The sequence below is a fragment of the Carassius carassius genome, chromosome 4 (assembly GCF_963082965.1).
Source record: "Carassius carassius chromosome 4, fCarCar2.1, whole genome shotgun sequence".
NCBI lineage: Eukaryota > Metazoa > Chordata > Actinopteri > Cypriniformes > Cyprinidae > Carassius > Carassius carassius.
In genome coordinates, this window is record NC_081758.1 from 23,619,434 (window position 1) to 23,640,908 (window position 21,475).

The following is a 21,475-nucleotide window of genomic DNA, read 5'->3' on the forward strand; positions in this document are numbered from 1 at the left end:
GGCCGGCCTTATTGTTAACAGACTAAAGCCGCATTCAGACTGCACAATTTTAGCCCAGTGTTTGGCTTGCCGACATGTTTTGAGAAATCGCCGACAAATGCCCGAAATCAGTATACCGTACACACAGCTTCAATGGAGGGACTGAGAGCTCCCGGACTAAATCTAAAATATCTTAATCTGTGATCCAAAGATGAATGGAGGTCTCACTGGTTTGGAACGAGTTATTAATTTTCGTTCCATTTTTGGCTGAACTAACCCTTTAAAATAGTCCATTAGACATCAGTGGTTCAACTTACACAACTGGGGATCACACACTACCAGACTTTAAAGGTCACCTACAGTATTATGCCCCTTTTTCCAAGATGTAATAATAATCTTATGGCTCTCCTGAATGTGCTTGTGAATATTCAGCTTAAAATACCATACAGATTGTTTATTATAATGTGTTGAAAAGTGTGATTTTTGGGGCAGGTCTAAAAAAGTGCTGTTTCAGGGGTGTGTTCCTTTTCATGAAAATGAGCTGCAACTTCCTACCTGACTCCAGATGTGGGCGTAGCCTTGACATCTCTGCTTTGCATATGGCAATAAACAGAGAGTACTTACCCAGTGCTTGAAGTGGGCCAGTAGGCACTGGTACGCAGTACCGGCACTTCTATATTTTAGTCTTTGGAGTACCTGCACTTTTTTGTGTGTACCGCCAATTCTGACATGTTGCAGGTATTCTGAGTAAAAGTGTCTGCTGTCTGGCTAATTAGAAATGTCACTACCGTGTTTTCCGGACTATAAGTCGCACTTTTTTTCATAGTTTGGCTGGTCCTGCGACTTATAGTCAGGTGCGACTTATTTATCCAAATTAATTTGACATGAACCAAGAGAAAACATTACAGCCGCGAGAGGGCGCTCTATGCTGCTCAGTTCTCCTGTAGCATCTCCCTGAAAACATAGAGCGCCCTCTCATGGCTGTAGACGGTAATGTTTTCTCTTGGTTCTTGGTTCTAAATAAATTGGCGTCTCCATGTTGTCCTGTTCGGTATCGCAGACTGACTTGTGATAATTTGATAATAATTTGATAATAATTATTGAAAACTTTTATTTAATTATTGATTGATTGTGGCACTTATTAGTTTAATGTAAATAAATAAAAAGAGAGCTGAGAATATGGCTATTATCAGTCAATAGCAAATAATTTTGAGCCTGATTTGGTTTTACAAAGATAATAAAATTAAAATAAAAAAACACTGGATGGATTTTTATCATTCTAAGATGGCTATGTACACAATTCCAACGCACTTTCCAGCCTTAATCAACAGTAATACCCATTTATCGGACACTATAGGGCCTTTTGCACTGTAGGAAACTTTTCATAGTACCAGTACTAATTGTGGAACTACCCACTTTTGGGCGTTTTCGCACCGCTGGAACTGGGTGCGATTTAAGTACCAGACTGCCTTTTTCAAAAACAAAATTAGCTCCTACTCCGGGGCAGGGTCTAACCAGCACAATTGGTACTTCCCACGATGTAAGTGGACATTGATTGGCCAAATGCGTTTGAAAACGCCCTCAACCGCCATGATTTTAAACACCGTGGCGTGAAGTGCAGGCACTTCTAACAAATATAGCACTGTCAGTTGTCATTGAAGATTCATAGTCCCCCTTTCCGTTCTTTCAATCGCTTAATGTATACATTGACATTCCATGTCCATTATTGTGAAACCCGTGAGACACAACAAAAACACTGCTCTGATCACAGTGTCCTCCATCCTCCTGTTGTTAACATTATTGTTCTCTGTTAATGTTGTTGAACGCTGCGCACAAATGACGTCGCTGTCGACCGGCTTACGTTACTTGCTAGTACACACTGTCGGTTCGAATGCAACCCTTTAAATGGTACTGGGAAATAGTTCATGCAAAATCATCCCAGTACTTTAGTACTGCACATTTAGTTCTGGAACTAAAGCGGTGCCAAAGGCCCTTATGGTGTAGGGTAGGGATCCTCAAATCCTGCCCGAGATCCACTTTTCTGCCGAGTTTAGCTCTAACCCGAATCAAACACACCTGAGCATGCTAATCAATGTCTTCAATATCATTAGAGTCCTGAGGTCTGTGAGTTTGATCACGGTTGGAGCTAAACTCTGCAGTGCATTGACCCTCCAGTACAAGATTTGAGGAACCCTGGTGTAGGACTTCAGAGATTTTTTTTTAAGTCAACATTTATGTGATAAAAGTCGAGTTGACGTCGACTAGTCACTGATGACATGACATCATTATTGAACAAATAAGCCTGATCCTTAAGCTGAGACTCGAACACCTTGTGCACAGCTATGGCATATGACACAGCACTGCTCACACGGCTATTGCTCCCATAACAGCTCATTTTTATCAGTTCTGTTGTCTTTGGGTCATTATATTTCTTACAGATTTCCGTTTGTTCTAAATCAGAAACCGATAAAGAAGCACAGTAAAGATTCCATTTATACGAATGCATTAGTGAGAGAGCGATTGCGTATGTGAATTAATTCAACCTTGTCAAGCATCATGACAGAGCATTAAAGATGACTTATCGACTAGTCGTCTAGTCTGTGCAACCCTTACAATGGTGTATTCAAACTGGAACTGGTAAACAAATCTACCAATAAGATTTGAAATGAACAAAGTAACCATTATGACTAATTATTACATATGACAAGCAAAAAAGCAAGTGCCTGGCATAAGTAAGAGACAAGTAAAGTTGCAAACAATTGGGTTAAATACCAGTGTTGTATAAACAAAAATATTCAAAACATATATACTAGTGAAGCTGGAGTATATACTAGCAACTATCCGTGTTACAAAAAAAAAACATTAGTACTAACTGAATATTAAAAACCTGATTATGACCCATTAACAACTGTAATGCATAAGTGAACAGTATACCTAGTGGATTCATTTTCTAGTTAAAGTGAAAATGATACTAGTCAGTATTAGATTTATTACTAGTCATTTAAAACAAATCATTTATGAAGCAATAAATGTTGAAGCAGCTTGCCATAATCAGAGCAGTAGAGTGAGTGAAGCACTGGAGGCTGCGTCCAGCTGAAGTACAGGAGGCTTCTGCTCCATCAATTCACCACTCACGGCTAAAATAAGGCATGCAACACCTTTAAAAACAGATGTAATATGATATATAATCTCTTATTGATATTCCCATTCCGACTGATTGCGAAAAACATCACTGATGCGATTTTGTGACAAAACCACTAAAATCCCAAATGGTAGAAAATAACATATAACAAATGAACACAGACCATTTAAATGGTATAAAACTTACTACTTTTCATCCATACGTCTTATTTGGGTCACAAGATTCTGATGAATCTTAGAAGATAATATAGGCCTACCTGTTAATCTTCCTGTTTGGCTTCAGTCTCCGCGTAAAGTAAGAGGAATGCTGAAGTGGGTGGCGGAAGTAACTCGCAGGGAATTTTTCTGCTGGAAAATGTTTAGGACTGCATACTGTCGGTTTTCTCCTAGTGCTAGTTAGGCCTCGGCAACTGTGTCTTTCATGTGTGAAACGAATCAAAACGATGTTATCATGAAGCACAGCGCTACCATGTCGCCCTGTGGTTTACTGAGGATTGAAAAAAGCCTTTTCCACGGTATTCCTGGTTTCAGAACACTTTGCTATTGGAAGGGGAAAAAATTATTTTGCGCCTTAAATTGTATAATTGCCGACAGATTGTAATAAGTTCAAATAGAGTAAAGCTTTCAAATCAAGCACATGCCGTCATTGTCTTTATACTGCGTTGCTTGATCCTCCCGAGTGTCGTCTTCCTCCGTCTTCTCGTTCTGGTCTCTTCGTTGTGACCGTCGCTCCTCGTCCAAGAAATGACCAGTTCAATACAACGCGAGGCCGTGGCCTTTTAAATAAATTAAAATGAAGAAACCAAAACCGACTTGGCTATCTCTCCGGAGGCGCATAACCCATCTATCAGTTCAAATGTGTGACTGTGCCAGAATAGGAGGCGGGGTGAATTCAACAGAAACAACAGTAACGTTACAGTTGTTTTCTAAATCATTCAGATAATGTGCCGCTCACTCTGCTGTCAGTTTAGTCCCGTATGAAATCATTCGGTCTGCAGCAGAAACACGTAGCATCATATATGCGCGATTCAACCACACCCATTTTATTGCGAATGTACCACTGCAGCGCAGACCTCCGCCGCCAAACAGCGGCTCAGGGGGGCGAACAGCACCTCACGCTGGAACACACTCGAATTTAGGCCGCTAAAGCTAACATCAGATATGTGGTGAAATGTGGAGACGAGAATAAGTAGACCTCACTTCAAACGTTTGTGGGGAAATGACAAATAAATGAACTGGAGAAAATGGTGACATTCTACAGAATTCCCCCTACGAGCTGCTCAATGAACACATGAACGCGCTCCTGAGCGGGAGTGTTGCCACATCGCGCTCCAAAAGCCGAAAATAGGCAACGTCCCCTAATAAAACGTAGCGGATGAGAAAGGAGAACAAACTATAATACATGACTTTAGCGATAGAAGGCGTGGCTCCAACAGTAGGTAGGGGTATTTGGAGGTGCCATTATTTGGTCACAGTTTGTCTTTTTATTCCAGTTTTACTACTGATGCTATAATTACTTGTATGTTCTTTGGTAACTTTTAACTATTTAAATAGTTGCTAGTTTCTATCCTAGTTTTACCTGGCAATAACTGAACAGACACTAGTACTCATTAAAACATTGTTATTGTGTTTTGGAGGCCAAGCACCAACCATAGAATAAATATTCTACTCTCTGTGTGTGTGTGTGTGTGTGTGTGTGTGTGTGTGTGTGTGTGTGTGAAACTAGACATATATTGAAAAACAAAAACAAACAAATAACATCAAACAAACAAAAAAAGATTATAATATGTGTAGCCTACATGGCAACACCGTCTGCTTGAATTCGAACGATTGCGTAGTTTACTAATATGTATAGGCTACATTTTCATGTATGAATCTTTTTTCCCCTTTTTTTTTTTGAGCATATTTTATTATTTGTATTCTTTTTATCACAGTGTTTTTCGAAACATTTCTAAAAATAAAAAAAACATCTATTATTATCAAAACAAGTTACCGACCTCACACTTTCTGAGATTACTCAGAGCTTTAATTAAAATTCCCTTGTAAGGGCACTCAGTAATGCAATGCACACTTTCTCTCTAGAGACATAAGCTGCCACCCACCGGAGACACACTCCTAATTACACCTGCCATAATTACAAGCAGAGGAGAGAGGCAGACAGATTATATTTTGTACTACTATGCGCTTGCTGATTGGCCCATATTAAAATTTATGACAAACTGGATTGTCTATGCTATACTATTATGAATGAATATCAAACAGTGATTTTTATTTTTTATATTTATTTCTACAACTCTCTACCTTTAGACTGGCCCACACATTATGAGCAGCAAAATATGGTTTATCATCAGCATGCATCCCCCTCCTCAAATGTAGTGATGGCACATTCCAGCTGCCCTTTTCTCCATAAGGGACTGTAATATAGCTGTGGATGGGTTGCCCAGCAACACCATTTTCATAGATCCATGCACGCAAGCAGTATGTGATTGGATGGACATGAACTGTTCTGCATTTCTTTTCCACACATATACTCATAGCCAGTCACATATCTTATCCAGTATACGATGTAGTTAACCTGATGATTATAAGCAACAAAATGTCTAGAAATGTATTTAAAAGCTTTAAACATGCTTCCCCTTCTGGCAGCAGATGAGATGGACAGAATGAACAGACGGGTGAAAAACATGAGGAGTGCAATGTGATCACACTCCTACCACATGGGCTAAACAAGGCTCAGATTCACAGGCACCAGAGAAAGGGAGTTTCGCCGTCAGACCGGCCCGATTTTGGTGCAACAAAACTGGGTCTAAAATAAATAGAGTTTGTGTTTTCCATTTGTCAACCTCTAGATTGCGCTATTGCTCTTTCTTACATCATGTTGGAAAAAAAATATACATATATATATATATATATAGTCCAAATTTTGCCATTATTTGAACTAAGGCCACATTATAAATCAAAGAATGTGTTAAGTATGTAAATGTGTAATTGATGAAGGCAAATTTGTTAATCGTTAATTTCCAGCAATGATTAAAAAATATTGTGGAAAAAAAATGGACAGTATTCTATGAAACATTGGGAAGATTTTGCTGTTGTTTGATCTTTCATCCAACCAAAACTGGAATGAAGAAGCAATGATTAACCTAGTGTTCTGCTGCAAGGTGCCTCTAATGTTTAACCCTGCTGTGTGTTTAATCAAACAACCTCTACTAGTGCAAAGGTCATAGGAAAACAACAGTTTCATATATAAAGCAAGTTTTTAAATCTAAACCTGTGTCATAATTAATGCAACACATCTGTTCTTGACTTGAAATTTTAGAGATTACCATGTGCTTTCTGGACTGGCAGTTGCAAAATATTTTCTCAATGTACTGTTTTTTTTTATTCCATGCAAATACATACTCACAACAAAGTGGAAATACTCGTTTTCTGTCACAGTGGCGATTCTTCTCTGATTCAAGTAGACCACATCACAGAACACTGCCTCTCTCAGTAACGTTTTTTCCATTTCTATATAAAGGACATTCATTCTTGTGTGAATCAGTTTTCATACTTAACACATATACCGACTTAAATAAATAAATAAATAAATAAATATGATGTAAATAATTTGCTGATACTACTACAAGGAATGGCTCTCAGAACGAAAACTCGAAATCCCAGGCTGCTTTGACGTCATTATTCTTCGACACTGACGACAGCAAAACGCGACAGATAGCGTGAGATTCGCAACACACTTTGGGGTTTCCGTTCTTTTAACATTTCAATCAAGTAGCATCATCGAAGTACTAACGTTTCACTGGTGATGGAAGTGAGGCCGTAAACTATTCTAGTCCTCGGGTAGCCAAGACAGAAACCCAGACCGCCTCTACTTGAGCGCTGCGATCACGTATGCAACATTACATCACAGTGAAATACTGCCGTGGATCGAAAGCATGACTTTGAGCATGGACATCAGCGTTACTTTTCTCAAGTGCGAACTCGCCTCTACTATCGACCAGGCGGTAAGATGCGCGGTCGAAACGGTTTTAAAAGAAACAGCGCGAGTTGTTGGCATAAAGCTGACCGCGGCTCGTAACGCAGCCGCAGAGTCGCACCGAGAGAACCGGAGCCTGCGCGAGAGACTGGAGATCTCCGAGAGCGAGCTCAAAGCAGTGCGCTACTACATGACCGCGGCTGAGAAGAACATCAAACAGTGTTTACTTCTCAACAGAATCCAGCCCGGGTCAAACATCGTGCGCCCAAACGCAGACGACGCACTTTTTGTGATTCCGTCACGCGCTGCGGATGGAAGCCCCACAGCACCGGCGCAGAACAAGAGCTTCCGAAACTCACCCGGAAGAATCCACAGTCCTAAAAATCTCCCTAGTGTTGGCCTCTGTCTCCCTACGGTACAGTCCGACTTGTCTCGTGAGTGTGTCAACCGTAGAAAGGCAAGAAGGTCTGCAGAGGGCAACAGTTCAGCCCTCAGCAGTGACCCCGCGACCTCACAAACTCTTGTGGAAAACAGTCCTGCTCTCTTCAAACCACAAGATGAGCCAGAAGGCCCGTTTTACATCACGAATGAGGGTGGAAAAGGTTCAGTGTTATTATTTTTTAACATTTATGAGTAGAATACTGCCAAACAACCATAGAGTATTAGCCGTAGATATTTATTAAGCTTGTCAAGTCTGACATAGGCTAATAGTAAGAGAAAAAGTTTAATTTACCTCTAGACTATATATATATGTATATGTATATATATATATATATATATATATACATCATTTTTATGATCAAAGCTCTGCAGTTTTAATTGTGTTTTAACATTATTTTAACATTATTTTAACATGGAAAAAAAGATCTATGCAAACTTGCGTTCAGTAAATATTTATCTTGAAATATTGGTAACAATATGAAAGTTATTCCTAGTTTTTATTTCACAGCAAGATTTTGCAGCAAAACAACAATCTGAAGTGTGCATTTTACATGCTAAATATATATATATATATAAACACGAGCTTTTCTGTTTTATAGACAACAGTTCTGCAGTAACAGACAGCGAGAGGAGACTTGAGGAACCAGAAAATCCATCAAACCCACCTGAGGATCCATCTGACATGACAAAGTTTGAGTTTGAAATGAGCACGCCAGCTGGGAATGTTAATGAGCTGGAGCTGATACAGGTGATGGAGGACTCTGATGATGTCAAACAGGGCACCATTAAAATTAAAGACGATCCCGATTCACTTACATTAGAGCCTCCTTCATCAAATCTAGCTGCAGCATCTTCATCCAACTCCATGCAAGAGTTACTGCAGATCTCCTCGCCTTCAATGCGGGAGAGTGATGGCGATGTTTTGCTGGCCTTGGCACCACCTGTTAGTAGTGACTCAGGGTTCAGCAGGACTATAGAGAGCCCTGATAAAGTGCACCGCTGCAACATTTGTGGCCGGGGGTTCAGACGTTTCTACTGCTTGAAAACACACCAGCGCATACACACAGGAGAGCGCCCGTATCCTTGCAGATACTGCGAGAAACGCTTCCGCCATTTGGACAGCTTACACAAGCACCAGCGCATTCACACAGGAGAGAGACCGTACCGCTGTGCTGAGTGTGGATGCTGCTTCAGAGAACTTGGTCAACTCAAAAAGCACAGACTCAAACACTCACCCACATTTGTTTCTGTTGCCAATCCCACCTTCCCTCTCCTCTCAGCCGGACCCTCCTATGTCTGGCCACATCTCAACACACAGTCTTTGGATTCAGTCTAAGCATGTGATGGTATTTTCGAAGCATGGTGATTGTGGAAACTTGGTATACGGTATTACAGCAGTATTGAACTATGTAACAAAAACAGGTAGAAAAGATAAACAAACTCGTCCTCTTAATTACAAATGGAATAACTTTTAAAATCGGGGACATTAAAATACAATTAAACAACACATTTAAAATGTATAAAGTAAACAAATGTTTCAAACAGATTAAAGTGCAAAAGAACATAACTATAAGGAACAATAATAAATAATTAAAACGCGTTTTAATCCAGATTAAAATGTGCAAGTGTAAACAGATTCTTTTTATAAATACCATAGCAAATACAAAAATATGAATGGTTGTTTTGAAAACATTTATCAGTCGAGTCGAAAAGCTTACTGAAGAAAAGATTAATATGTTTTATGAGAATATATGTTGTGGCACAAAACACACCTCAGATAAAGTTTATTTGATGTCTAACAGTTTGGTTCAAAAACAATTGAAGGTATATTGGAAGATATGCATTTCCCTAATTGTGTGAACAGTTTGTCCATTGCACAAAAAAAATCATTGCATTTCATGTAGATCCAGATGTACAAAATACATCATCAGCAGTGCAGCATAACAATAAGTGTTTTTTTGCAAACATTTCAATGGGTTTCAGATATGATGAAACTTTCACAATGAGGTATTTTCTGGTCTTGAGAATTGATTTTACTCACTCTTGATTATTATACAAAAACATCTGAATTCCTTTCAGCATAAATCAGAACTGAAAGGAATTATTTTTATACTTCGTATAAATGCAGCACTTAAAGAGTTTTTTTTTTAAATGCATCATTTTCAAAATTATGGCTTGACATATATGCAGAATGTAACACCCGTTAAGATGAAATGTATTTATTTTTTATGTATACATTTTTGGTTATGGTACTACTGGGGTAATTGTTACAATAGTTTAGTAGTGCTAAAGTGCTCCTTGTTTGCAGTTGAAGTACATAGTTTTCTTACTGCAACCTAAAATTAAGAAATGGGTATGTGTGGTACTTGGTTTGATGTCAGAATGTTTGATATCTAGGTGTTTAAATAACGGATCAAAGAGTAAACATATCGGTTCTCATGTTCAGCTCAAAATCGTCTCTCACTTGTGATATTTCACCCGTCCTCTCTCTGAAGCAGTGTTGCCAGATTGGAAATGTCCAAGTATCGTACCAGAAGTTCAAAATTATCGTATTTTGAAGAAAATTATCGTACACGAGTCAAAAGAGTTATTTATCTATTATAAACTAACAACATTTTGACACGACTTGCAAATTACCACAATAGATAACAAGGCGTATTGTTGGACGGAAGCAGTGAGACAAAATACTATAAAATTATTTTCAGTGACTGTCTTCGTCGCGGCGCATATTAAAACATATTACATTTATTTTTAACACTTGCTTTGTCGCGTCCAGTGAAGAAGGAATTTAGCTGTTGCTGTGTGGTGCAGTTAACTCCACATCTGAGCCGCTGTCATCGGAAACCTGCGTGTTGCCAGATGTTGAAGGGGTTCTTGCTGTCATGGACCGCCCTGTGCTCGTTGGCTTTAAAGCAGGGCACTCTCCTGCATTCTTAACACACCCTGAGGTGCACACGAACGCATTTAGAGTGTCTGTAATGAGCCGATTTCATGTATGAGAAAAGAAGCCCTATGACTGCAACTACCATCATTTAAATTTTCATAAAATTCTGAAATTATCGTACATTACAGGACTTTTTTCATTATTGATCGTACAGAGGTTAAAATTATCGTACAAATACGATAATGATCGTACGTCTGGCAACACTGCTCTGAAGTCACATGGGCACTTCCTCTGTCCCGTGACTTGTTTAAAACCATACAGTCTGAGTCTATGGTTTAAACAAATTGAGAGGCAGGCGGTACAGTCCCAGCCATGATGCAGCATGAAGAATACGCGATCATAACCTCTCGGTGCATCGTTACATAATATATTTCTGTTTTCATTAGGTCTTGCTGTCTGTTGTTCATATCAAGATCCACAGCGCGCTCTTCATCCGTCATGTCCCGGGGGTTTGATCACGAGATCTGAGGCTGCAACGAAAACTTTCTACCTGCGAAGCTTTAAAGAAACGAAACCAACTCGACAAGATGCTGTGATGAAACATATCGGTTTCAGGACATCCTGCATCCACATTGTCAAAACGAGTAGTTTGGTTTCCTTGTGGTTTGTTTAGTTTCTTCCTGAAAGCGGAAGTTGCTTACCGCTTTCAGATTGGCGTCGCCACAGTTGTTCCTAAGGATAGGTAGGTCATGTTTGCTTCTCCATCTGCTTACTGTACTTCACCGTTATTTGTGTCTTTAAAACCTTACACGCCCAAGCATCCGTGATTTCTGCCTGAGGAGGCGGCGGACTCATTTAGAAATGCCAGCTGCCTTTTCTGGGATGGATGTCTGCTACGTTAGTAGACAACTAATCGGATGTTGTTTTAGCAGCGGGGTAGTTTTACAATTATTATTCTTTACTTATATAAGACTGTAATACAATTGTTTTTCAAGCCCGTACGTTGGGCTGTTTACATGGTCATGTACGTTACTTCCGCTACTTGACAGATCCAACATTTGTTTTAAAGACGCGGTTCAAAAGGAGATCAGTGGGACTTTCAAGGTGTTGCTGCAGTTTCCATGATCTTGGAGATTAAGATTAAATGGAAAAATGTGATTTACTGGCGTAAAAAAAAGTAATGGAAATGAACAAAAAACTAAATCATTGACATTTATGGTGACTATAGCTGTAAATCCACCGGCTAGATGTTTTTGAAAGAAAAAAAAACATGTCTAAATAATCAAATTATCATCAAGAGTGACGTTGTTTTTTTAAATATTTTTTTTTTTGCTTTTTAAAATAATTACTATATTACAACAACAAAAATGTCAGTGTTTTGAAAGGTCTCTTTTGCTTAACAATGCTGCATTTATTTGATCAAACATAAAGTCCAAACATTAATATTGTGAAAAATTATTACAATTTAAAATAACTATTTTCTATTTTAAAATGTATTTTATTCCTGTGATGGCAAAGCTGACATTTTCAGCATCATTTCTCCAGTCTTCAGTGTCACGTGATCCTTCAGAAATAATTTTAATATGCTGATTTGCTGCACAAGAAACATTTCTCATAGTTAAGATAAACCTAATTAACAGTTCTTTTGTAACATGTTCTCTCAGGATTCTTTGATGCATTAAATGTAAAAAAAAACACAGGATTATTTTAAATTAAATCCATTTATTTTAAATATAAATATTTTGTAACAGAGTAAACGTTTTTACTGTCACCTTTAAACAATTTAAGGAATTAAAGTATTAATTCTAAAAAAAACAAAAAAAAAAAACTTACCCCAAATGTGCAATAGTGTACACTATGAATGTTTTAGTGATAATAATAATAATAATAACAGCTTGTACAATAGCTCAAAATCATGAGAAATGTTTGTACTGTATGTACTAACCAGGAAACACTCAAAATCTTTCTTATTGCAGGTTCCTCTTTTTTTCAGACCATGGCAAACGAGCACTCCCCTCTTCTTGTTCATGGGGTGTACAGCATGATGGGTGATGCTGAAGATTCCAGGGGTGGCTCAGCAGTGACAGGACAGGGATCCCCCGAATCAAACCCCCGCAAACTCAACACCTTCTTTGGCGTCATGGTGCCCACCATCCTCTCCATGTTCAGTATTGTGCTCTTTCTTCGCACAGGTGCGTAAGAGATGGGAAAAGACAAAAGCTGATGACCAGAGACTTAATAAAACATTTTCACTATGGCCCTAGTGTGACCCTAGATGTGTTTTTGTCATATATAACTATATTATAATATTCTATATTATACTGTAGATCAGTGGTTTTTGTGCGTAATTGATTCTGATACAGTATATGTCGATTTTGCAGGTTTTGTAGTGGGTCATGCAGGTCTTCTCCATGGTCTCCTCATGCTGTTTGTGGCCTACTTCATCATCTCGTTGACAATCCTGTCTATATGTGCTATTTCAACTAATGGAGCAGTGGAAGGGGGCGGGGCCTACTGTATCCTTAACCAATCTCTTTGTCATAGAGAGTGCTAGAAATGCAGACTCACTCATATATGAATCTGAGTGTTTGCGTATTGTTGTTGACCTTTAACTCTTTAATCTTAGTCATGATCAGTCGTTCTCTGGGACCAGAGTTTGGAGGCAGTATTGGCCTGATGTTTTACTTGGCGAAGGTATGTGCATGTGGTGTTTATGTACTCGGACTGGTGGAGGCCATACTGGACATCTTTGGGAGGGATCCAGGTGAGCAGTGCATTGAATCACACTGTACTAAACAGTCTTTAAAGCAATTCAATGTATAGCTTGTGTTTTTAGATTGAAGCCTCTCTTTTCTTCTCTCTCTAGGCTCTGCTGTGTCACAAGGGCTGCGTGTGTTGCCGCAGGGTTACTGGTACACTGTGTTGTACTCCTCTCTTGTGCTGTTGCTATGTCTGGTGGTGTGTCTGGTTGGTGCTCATATCTACGCCAAAGCCTCTTTCATCATTCTGCTTGTGGTGACGATGTCACTGATCTCTATCGTCATCAGCCCCCTGATAGTCAGTCCACACCGCTTCAACATCACACACACATACGGCAACAACCACACGGTCACCGTCAACCCCAGCTACACAGGATTCAACGGCACTACATTAAAAAACAACCTCGGACGTGAGTAAGCTGATCATTAATGCAGTAATGAGAGTGACGGTTGTGATGATGATCTTTGAAGCTATTTAGCAATTATATTTCAAAATATATAGAAGAGAAATGAAACCGATGTCTTGTGTGTTAAATTAAACATTTAGTGGGAAAAGGGTATATTGGGTAGTGAAATATAAACATTACAGGATTTTATACTTCAGTAATGACATTTTGAAAAAATGAAACAAAGGAATTTTCTGATTTAATGGTAAAAAGAATTTATAATTAGTTTTTCCTGTACAGTATATAACATGCATGTACAGTACCATTCAAGTTTGGGCTCAGTAAGATTTTCTATTAAAGAAATTAATACATTTATTAAGCAATTGGTCTAAGTGGTCTAAGGACGGCCCTGTGTATGTACTGTATATAGAATATAATTTTAATGGCAACTGAGACATAACATTTCTCAAATAAACATTTTACACAGACAAGAGCTGATTTTGGCACGTACAAAATAAGGAGCTAATGACTTTAATGGCAAAACAGGCATGGCACCAATTTTTTTAAATCCAGATATGTGCCATGCCAATTTCTGGCAAACACAATTCAAATTGTTTAAGAGATATAGATGTCATAGATGCTAAATGTTTAGGATGAAAAATGTCTACTTTCAAGTTTTTAATTAAGAGATATTTATAAATAATATAACCGAGATAAGCAACCAATGTAGACTGATGTACAGCGACCAACAGCAGAAACAGGAAGTTATCTTTGGCCCATGTACAAACATATTTGCAGCAGCTTTTACCATTGATTTTCATGGTGGTGATATTATTGTGGTGTGGTACATGTAGAGAAAATGAACTTTTTCCACTAAACGTATTCATAGAACCAAATGCAGATATAGTTAAATGTTCTATGTGTGATTTTGTTGACATTTAGAAACCAATATTTCAATTATACTGTGATTCTGATGTTCTGTAGCCTTGCAATGTCAGTCATATAGTGCTGTATAAATTGATTATATGCATGGCACGGATGGTACTGTTTTAATCATAAACCGACCATAGTTTTTACTTCAAGATTATGGATGACCTTGAATGCAGCCAAATATACCTGCTACTGTACTGCAGTCATTCATCAGGGGGCATAAAACGGTTTCCGTTAATTTATATAATTACTGCACTGGCATGAATATTGTCCAAATGTCTCCTCTTGTAGCGCAGTACTCTCTGGATTACAGTACCAACACAATGATGTCTTTCGCCACTGTATTTGCTGTGATGTTCACCAGCTGCACAGGCATCATGGCAGGAGCCAACATGTCGGGTACAAAACCAGACAACCTCTGACACCATTCACATGCGTCCTTTATTTGCACACTTCCTTGACTTTTCGTTTGTCAGTGTAATTGTGTTGACTTTTGCAAAATTGATAACACTGGTATAATGGATGAGTGTCATTAACATGTCATTTGATTTGTCTCACTTTCTCAGGTGAGCTGAAGAACCCCAGTGAGGCGATACCTAAAGGGACCATCATAGCTGTGTCATACACCTTCACTGTTTATCTGCTTCTCTTCCTGCTCCTGAGCTCTACCTGTGACAGGTGCCGCTTACCACACTCAAGCCACATGGACAAACAGGAACATTTACACAATGCTTTGTTTCCCCTCTTATTCATCTCTCCCTTATTCTTTCTGTCATTTCCTGGTCTCTCTCTCAGGTTGTTGTTAATCAATGATTACGCAGTGTTTCAGCGGGTGAACGTGTGGCCTCCGTTCGTGATGATTGGGGTGTACTGTGCATCTCTCTCAGCTGCTATGTGCTCCATGATAGGAGCTTCTCGAATCCTCCATGCGCTTGCTCTGGACCAGCTTTTTGGTTAGTGTGGGTTTGGTCTGTTTAAAGGACATATTTCAGGCTGGAAACTGATACTGAGATGTTTGTGTGTGTTAGGGCGGTTGACATCTCCACAAGAAGTGTTATTGGAAAACATTAGTGAGCAGTACTTGGAAAGCAGTATTCATGGTTTCTAAGGAAGATATGCTTAGTGAAAATTTTTCAGTGTAACTTTTTTTTTTTCACATTTTATAGGCTGTTATATGGTGTGAAGAGCTCATATTCTGTGTGAAAAGGTAAAAAAGGGCACTTTATCTAAAAACAAAAAAATACAATAATGATAAATATTTCCTACTCAAATCAGTTAGCTGACGAGACATAATCGAAACCAAGCAAGCTATCCTTTTTTTATTTTGAAATGTGATTTTTATTGATTTTATTGAAAATGTTAAGTTTTCCTCTCAAATCATATAAACAAATCAGTCACAGGAATCACAGAAAATGATTGATGAAAGATTACAGTTTATTGAGGAAATGTTACGTCAAACTACTTTTTAAAAATCCAGGAATAAGACATCAGACATGTAAGAATTCAGAATTCAAGAATAAGCCTGTTCATTGCAATGCAAAAAAGAGTTTCACAATTTGTTGTTGTTTTCATAGAAGAAAACAATAGGAACCTATTTGTTATAATGTGGTTTATTTATTGTGGCGCAATAAACGTTTAAAATTATTATAAGGTTTAATGTCACACCATTTATTGTAGTGCTAGGTCAGTGGCCTGTTTAAAATCCTACCACATGGCAGGTTTGGCAACAATGCTTATAATGTACCTGTGGCGAAGTTTTTGCATAGTTGCTTAATGGTGTTGCACCACCGCATTTAAAAAGGAAACAGTAAAAAGACATTAGCCCAGCAGAGATCTGATCTGTTCTGTCTGGTTGAACAAAGCTTCACTAAAAACATGTTCATGTATTTGACTTACAAACAAGGGCCATACAATACAATACAATATAGTTTCACATCATGTAGGATTTTAATCACAGCTTACCACTGTGTGTAGGGTTTATTTTCTTAGTTTTACTCTGATCAGAAGGGGGAAAACACCACTTTTATGATTTAAATGTGTACATCAATTCTTAGTAGAAATCATTTCAGGATACTTTATAAAGGCACTATTTGTTTAACAGGTAAATGGTGAAAGATGTATGGGACACTGGATATGATAAAGATTATTATTTCAATCTTCTGCTGACCCAGTTACTAGATTACATTGTTGGTTTTGACATGGCTGTTATGATAAGATGGTGTAATATTATCCTGGAGTGAGATGATGGTACTGTTCCTCTCTGTTAGAGTGTGTCAGTGTTTTGTTGATCTGGTTTCAGGTCTGCCTCTGGCTCCGGCCGCTGTAACCTCCAGCTCTGGGAACCCGTGGGTGTCTGTGCTCTACACCTGGGGTCTGGTGCAGGTATAGGGAGCTGTGTGCTTCTTTGGATGTTATTTCTGTGACACGTGATATTAAGACTGTGTGTGTGTGTGTGTGTTGTAGTGCACACTGTTTGCAGGACAACTGAATGTGATTGCTGGTATTGTGACAGTGTTTTACCTGTTAGCGTATGCGGCGGTTGATTTGGCTTGTCTGGCTCTGGAATGGGCCTCAGCTCCAAACTTCAGGTACTGCTCAAAGCGTTTATGTGTGTGTGCATTTTATAAGGTCAATTAGATTTTTGCTCAATTTAATGCATCATTGCTGAGTAAAAGTATCAACTTCATTAAAAAATAAAATCTTAACGGACTTTATTTTTAATAATTTTTTGTTTTTCGTTTTCCTTCCTCTCTTTGCAGGCCAACATTTCAGTTTTTCTCATGGCACACATGTTTGTTGGGTATTATAAGCTGTGTGGTAATGATGTTCGTGATAAACCCAGTGTATTCCTCAGCCAGTATTGCACTGCTGCTGCTCCTCCTCCTGATCCTGCACTACCGCTCTCCCACCAGCAGCTGGGGCTACATCAGTCAAGCGCTGATCTTCCATCAGGTACCTTCACACACACACACACACATACACGTGAATGCACTGAACTTTAAATCCATGGTTGGTCTTCCTGTGCTGCTTTCAGGTGAGGAAGTACCTTCTGATGTTAGACTCCCGTAAGGATCATGTAAAGTTCTGGCGGCCTCAGGTCTTACTGATGGTGGCGAACCCACGCTCCTCCTGTCAGCTCATCTGCTTTGTCAACCAGCTAAAGAAAGGAGGGCTGTTTGTTCTTGGGCATGTGCAGATTGGAGATCTGGGTAGGACAACAGGTTATTGGGGGTTAGGGGGCAATTTAATGTTTCACAAGGCATATAGAGCAAAGATTTACCACATAAAGTGTGTTCTCTTGCTTCTTAATCTCTTGAAATGTATAGAAAGGCTGTGTCTGCAAAATCTCTGGACTAAAACCATTTCCTAAGTGCATGTAAGCAGGGTCATTGTTGCTATGGCTGGTCAGGATGCTTAGAGAAAGCAGGGTTTTGATAATATCACAGTCACAGTGTTTTTACACTTTGCAAGGACATCTAGCCTCCATTGACAATGAAAAGTGGTCTACAGAAATCTAATTTAAGATGGGAGAAATGTTATTTTCTTATTTGAGCAAATCCACCATAATGCGTAAGGATGGTTTCTGTTTGTTCTTTTGTTTCTTCTCATTCCATTGTAATCTTGTCATTTTAATCAGTGTTAACTCGGGCATACCCACCTCCATAGGATGAGTTTATGATCTTAAAGGTATTGTTTGCCAAAAAATATTTACTTGCCCTCATGTCATTTCAAACCTGTTTGACAGTTTCTTCTGCGGAACATGAAAAAGAAAAGAAGATTATTCTGAAGACTTTTAAAGGGATATTTCACCCAAAAATGAAAATTACCATAAGATTTACTCATCCTTAATGCATCCTATATGTATATGACTTTCCTCTCTCAGACGAATCCAATCAGAATTATATTAAAAAATGTCCTGGCTCTTCCGGGCTTTGATATGGCAGTGAATGGGTGTTATTTTTAAATAGTCCCAAAGAAGTCCAACAAAGCGCATTAATCCATCATAAAAAAGTGTGGCTTTCATTGTATGGACAAAAAACATTACTATCTTTTTCATGACAACTTCCTATATAATGAAAGAATTGCCATTTTTGATTGAAATGTACCTTTAAGATTACTAAACAGCCCTTCTGCTGTGAATCCATTTTACTTTCATGTTGTTGCACACTGATTGTCAGAATAGAAAGAGCCACACGACCAAATGTAATCTTTCTTTCTCTCTCTCACAGATGTGTTGCCAGCAGACCCGGTGCAGCCGCAGTATAATTTCTGGTTGAGTCTAGTGGATAAGTTGGGTGTGAAGGCCTTTGTGGATCTGACTCTCTCTCCATCTGTCAGGCAGGGCACCCAGCATCTGCTCCGCATCACTGGACTAGGTGAGACATTTTCTTATCGCGTTATCTTTATGGCACAGAGCCAGGATGCATCATTTAGACTACATCTTTATGTTTACTGTACAAAGTACAAGTACATATCTAGTGAAATAATACAGTAAATACATTATTGTAGTGTTTTCAACACCGTTTGTGTAAGAGCTCAGCTAGTTCTGAGATGGCATCTGCTCCACAATGTAAATTGTAATTGTAGTGTAAAAAAGCGTAGTGTATATCCTTAATCATTTCTATTTATTTTTTAATTGATCCTTTATTTAACCAGGAAACTTCCATTGCGATACAAGATCTCCTTTTCCAGAGTCCTAGTCAAGATGGCAGCACAAATAGTTTCACATAAAAAAAAAAAAACAATAGCATAAAAACATCACAAAAGTACTCCGAGAATACAGCATGTTTCCTTTAGAGCTGTTTTTAAGATAACAGTTATTCAGATAAAAAATGTTGAACACTTGCATGAAGATAAACTTGCAAAGTTTATCTGAACATAATCTTGAGTTGACTGTAAATGAGCACTGCTATCACATATGAAATCACATACTGTAGATTTTCTGATAAATTGCATTCTTTTAAACATATTTTTAGTTGTACACAGTCTGTACTCTGTGTGATGCACTAAAAAGGCCAAGTGTATGGCCAAAAAAAGGGCAAGAAACAACTTTCTATTGACTTTTTTTCCCTCTTCAAGTTGCATGCAATAACAAATATTGCAAGATAGGTGCAGCCAGGTTTTTAGAAATTTTTAGACGATCAAAAGCATGACAAACAGCTGTAGCCTGATAGATAAATAAGTGACTCTTATGAGATGATTGTTTTAATGATTCAGAAACATGGAGCACAAATAGTGTAGCCTATTTCACAAACAAATGACTCTAATGAGCTAGTTCCTTATAATGAATCAAAAACATCTAAAACCACTGTAGCCTGATTCGTAAACAAATGACTCTTATGAGCTGATTCTTTATCATGATTCAAAAACATGCAGCGTATCTATGTAGTATGTATTATGTAGTCGTACCATCATTATCTTCTTTTCCAGGAGGCATGAAGCCTAATACCCTGGTCTTGGGCTTCTATGACAACTGCTATCCAGAGGACTACTTCCTGCAGGACCCTGTCTTTTGCAAGGGTGATAGGGGTGAGGGGGATAATTTTGGGGTGGACCTTCCATCCTTACAGGCTCACTTTCCACCCGTGCGCCATGCCGAGAGCCCTCGCGCTCTGCAGCCCGAGGAATACGTGAGCATCATCTGTGATGCCATAAAAATGGGCAAGAACGTTTGTTTAGCCCGCTACTTTTTCCAGTTGCCGCCTGACAGCAAAGGCAGGGGAAATGACAATGTGGACACCATTGATGTGTGGCCGACTAACCTACTGTCTCCAGGCAGTGCAAGTTACGCAGACGTGTCCAGTCTTTTCCTGCTTCAGATGGCATGTGTGTTAAACATGGCCAACAGGTGGCGCCGTGCCAGGTTACGCATATTTGTCTGTGTGGCATCAGGGTCAGGAGACCAGGGCTGGCTGGCCAATGAGGAGCAGTTTAGAGAGTTGCTGGGAATGCTTAGGATTCGTGCCGCTATTAAGATTGTGGCGTGTGATAACGTGGCATGCATGTTTAGAGGGCCAAATTCAGAGGGTCAAAAAGTGCCAGAGGATTTCTTGTGTACCATGAACGGCTTGCTGAGGGAACACAGCTCTACGGCAGCAGTCCGCTTCCTGTATTTGCCCCACCCTCCCTCCAGTTCTGTGCTTTCACAGCAGTACCTGACGCAGCTGGATACGCTGACGCGAGACCTGGGCCCGACTCTCTTGATTCACGGGGTCACACCGGTCACATGTACTGAACTCTGAGAAACAATAACCAAAACATGTTTGTGTGATCGAGAGGAACATCTGAAACGTTGAATGAGTGGAATACAAGTGTATTTGATTCGTAATATTCTCAAAGGGCAGATGATTTTGAGGACCATATATCATAAACTGGGGAATTATTTCCTCTTGATAAAAATGTTATTTAAAAACAGATGGATGGAGTTTGTGTCATTGGTGAAAACTGCTATTTTGGGTTTATGTGTAAATACTACCAAATCATTATGTAGTGCAGTTATTTTTTAGTTCTCCATGTGCCTCCCATCTGTTCTCATTAACAGTACATTTAGAGTTTGGAAAGTGAGTGCTTGCATATCCTGTGATCCATGTTTATGTGTTTGTGCAAGATGCAATATAGAAAAAAATATGTTTGACTAATTAGGATGGAAAGAGTTTGCCTTAAATGAGATGTGGTTACAGTTGCACTGTAATAGGGAAAAGTTAATGTGTATTTGCTTTTTGTTATTGTAATGCACTGTTGGAAAATTGTGTTAATCATTTCTGCTTTTTCTTGGTATAAAACAGACCCTTTGAACCCCTTGTGACCCAGTTACAGCTTGTGAGCCATTGAGGAGCCCTTGTGGATTTGGGTCATTGTTGGTGTCATGGAAGAACTTTAATTTAATTTCTGCATTCATAGTTTATTTACTGTCATTTGAGCAATTATATAGACATGTTATTTATTATTACATTTGTGTGTGTGTGTGTGTGTGTGTATG

General features: G+C 38.9%; 3 protein-coding genes across 6 annotated transcripts in view; 2 read left to right on the top strand and 1 right to left on the bottom strand.

Moving 5' to 3' along the window:
- Nucleotides 1-7,585, bottom strand: part of LOC132139533 (guanine nucleotide-binding protein G(I)/G(S)/G(T) subunit beta-2-like) — a 26,782-nt gene extending 19,197 nt beyond the window's left edge. The window contains exon 1 of one of the 2 annotated variants that reach the window (XM_059547954.1): nt 7,456-7,585. The gene's annotated coding sequence lies outside the window, so the exon portion shown is untranslated. Of the gene's footprint in view, nt 1-3,377; nt 4,340-7,455 lie in introns of those variants that run through there. The other variant, XM_059547953.1, reaches the window with a different exon arrangement.
- On the top strand, nt 6,808-9,143 carry LOC132139531 (zinc finger protein 16-like). 2 transcript variants are annotated; one of them, XM_059547951.1, is made up of 2 exons: nt 6,808-7,698; nt 8,137-9,143. In XM_059547951.1, exons 1-2 carry the CDS (start codon nt 7,056-7,058, stop codon nt 8,871-8,873), a joined length of 1,380 nt encoding a protein of 459 aa, XP_059403934.1. In that variant the 5' UTR covers nt 6,808-7,055; the 3' UTR covers nt 8,874-9,143. The 2 variants fall into 2 exon arrangements, with proteins under 2 accessions (XP_059403934.1, XP_059403935.1); XM_059547952.1 differs by having other exon boundaries at nt 6,808-7,689.
- Nucleotides 9,144-10,703: 1,560 nt separating this feature from the next.
- On the top strand, nt 10,704-20,762 carry LOC132139530 (solute carrier family 12 member 9). 2 transcript variants are annotated; one of them, XM_059547950.1, is made up of 14 exons: nt 10,704-11,163; nt 12,415-12,613; nt 12,803-12,937; nt 13,048-13,185; nt 13,288-13,590; nt 14,788-14,895; nt 15,063-15,174; nt 15,292-15,449; nt 16,796-16,878; nt 16,960-17,084; nt 17,256-17,448; nt 17,531-17,705; nt 18,726-18,872; nt 19,927-20,762. In XM_059547950.1, the coding sequence occupies exons 2-14, from the start codon at nt 12,418-12,420 to the stop codon at nt 20,736-20,738; spliced, it is 2,685 nt and encodes an 894-aa protein (XP_059403933.1). In that variant the 5' UTR covers nt 10,704-11,163; nt 12,415-12,417; the 3' UTR covers nt 20,739-20,762. The 2 variants fall into 2 exon arrangements, with proteins under 2 accessions (XP_059403933.1, XP_059403932.1); XM_059547949.1 differs by lacking the exon at nt 10,704-11,163 and adding an exon at nt 11,195-11,357.
- Nucleotides 20,763-21,475: the final 713 nt, after the last annotated feature.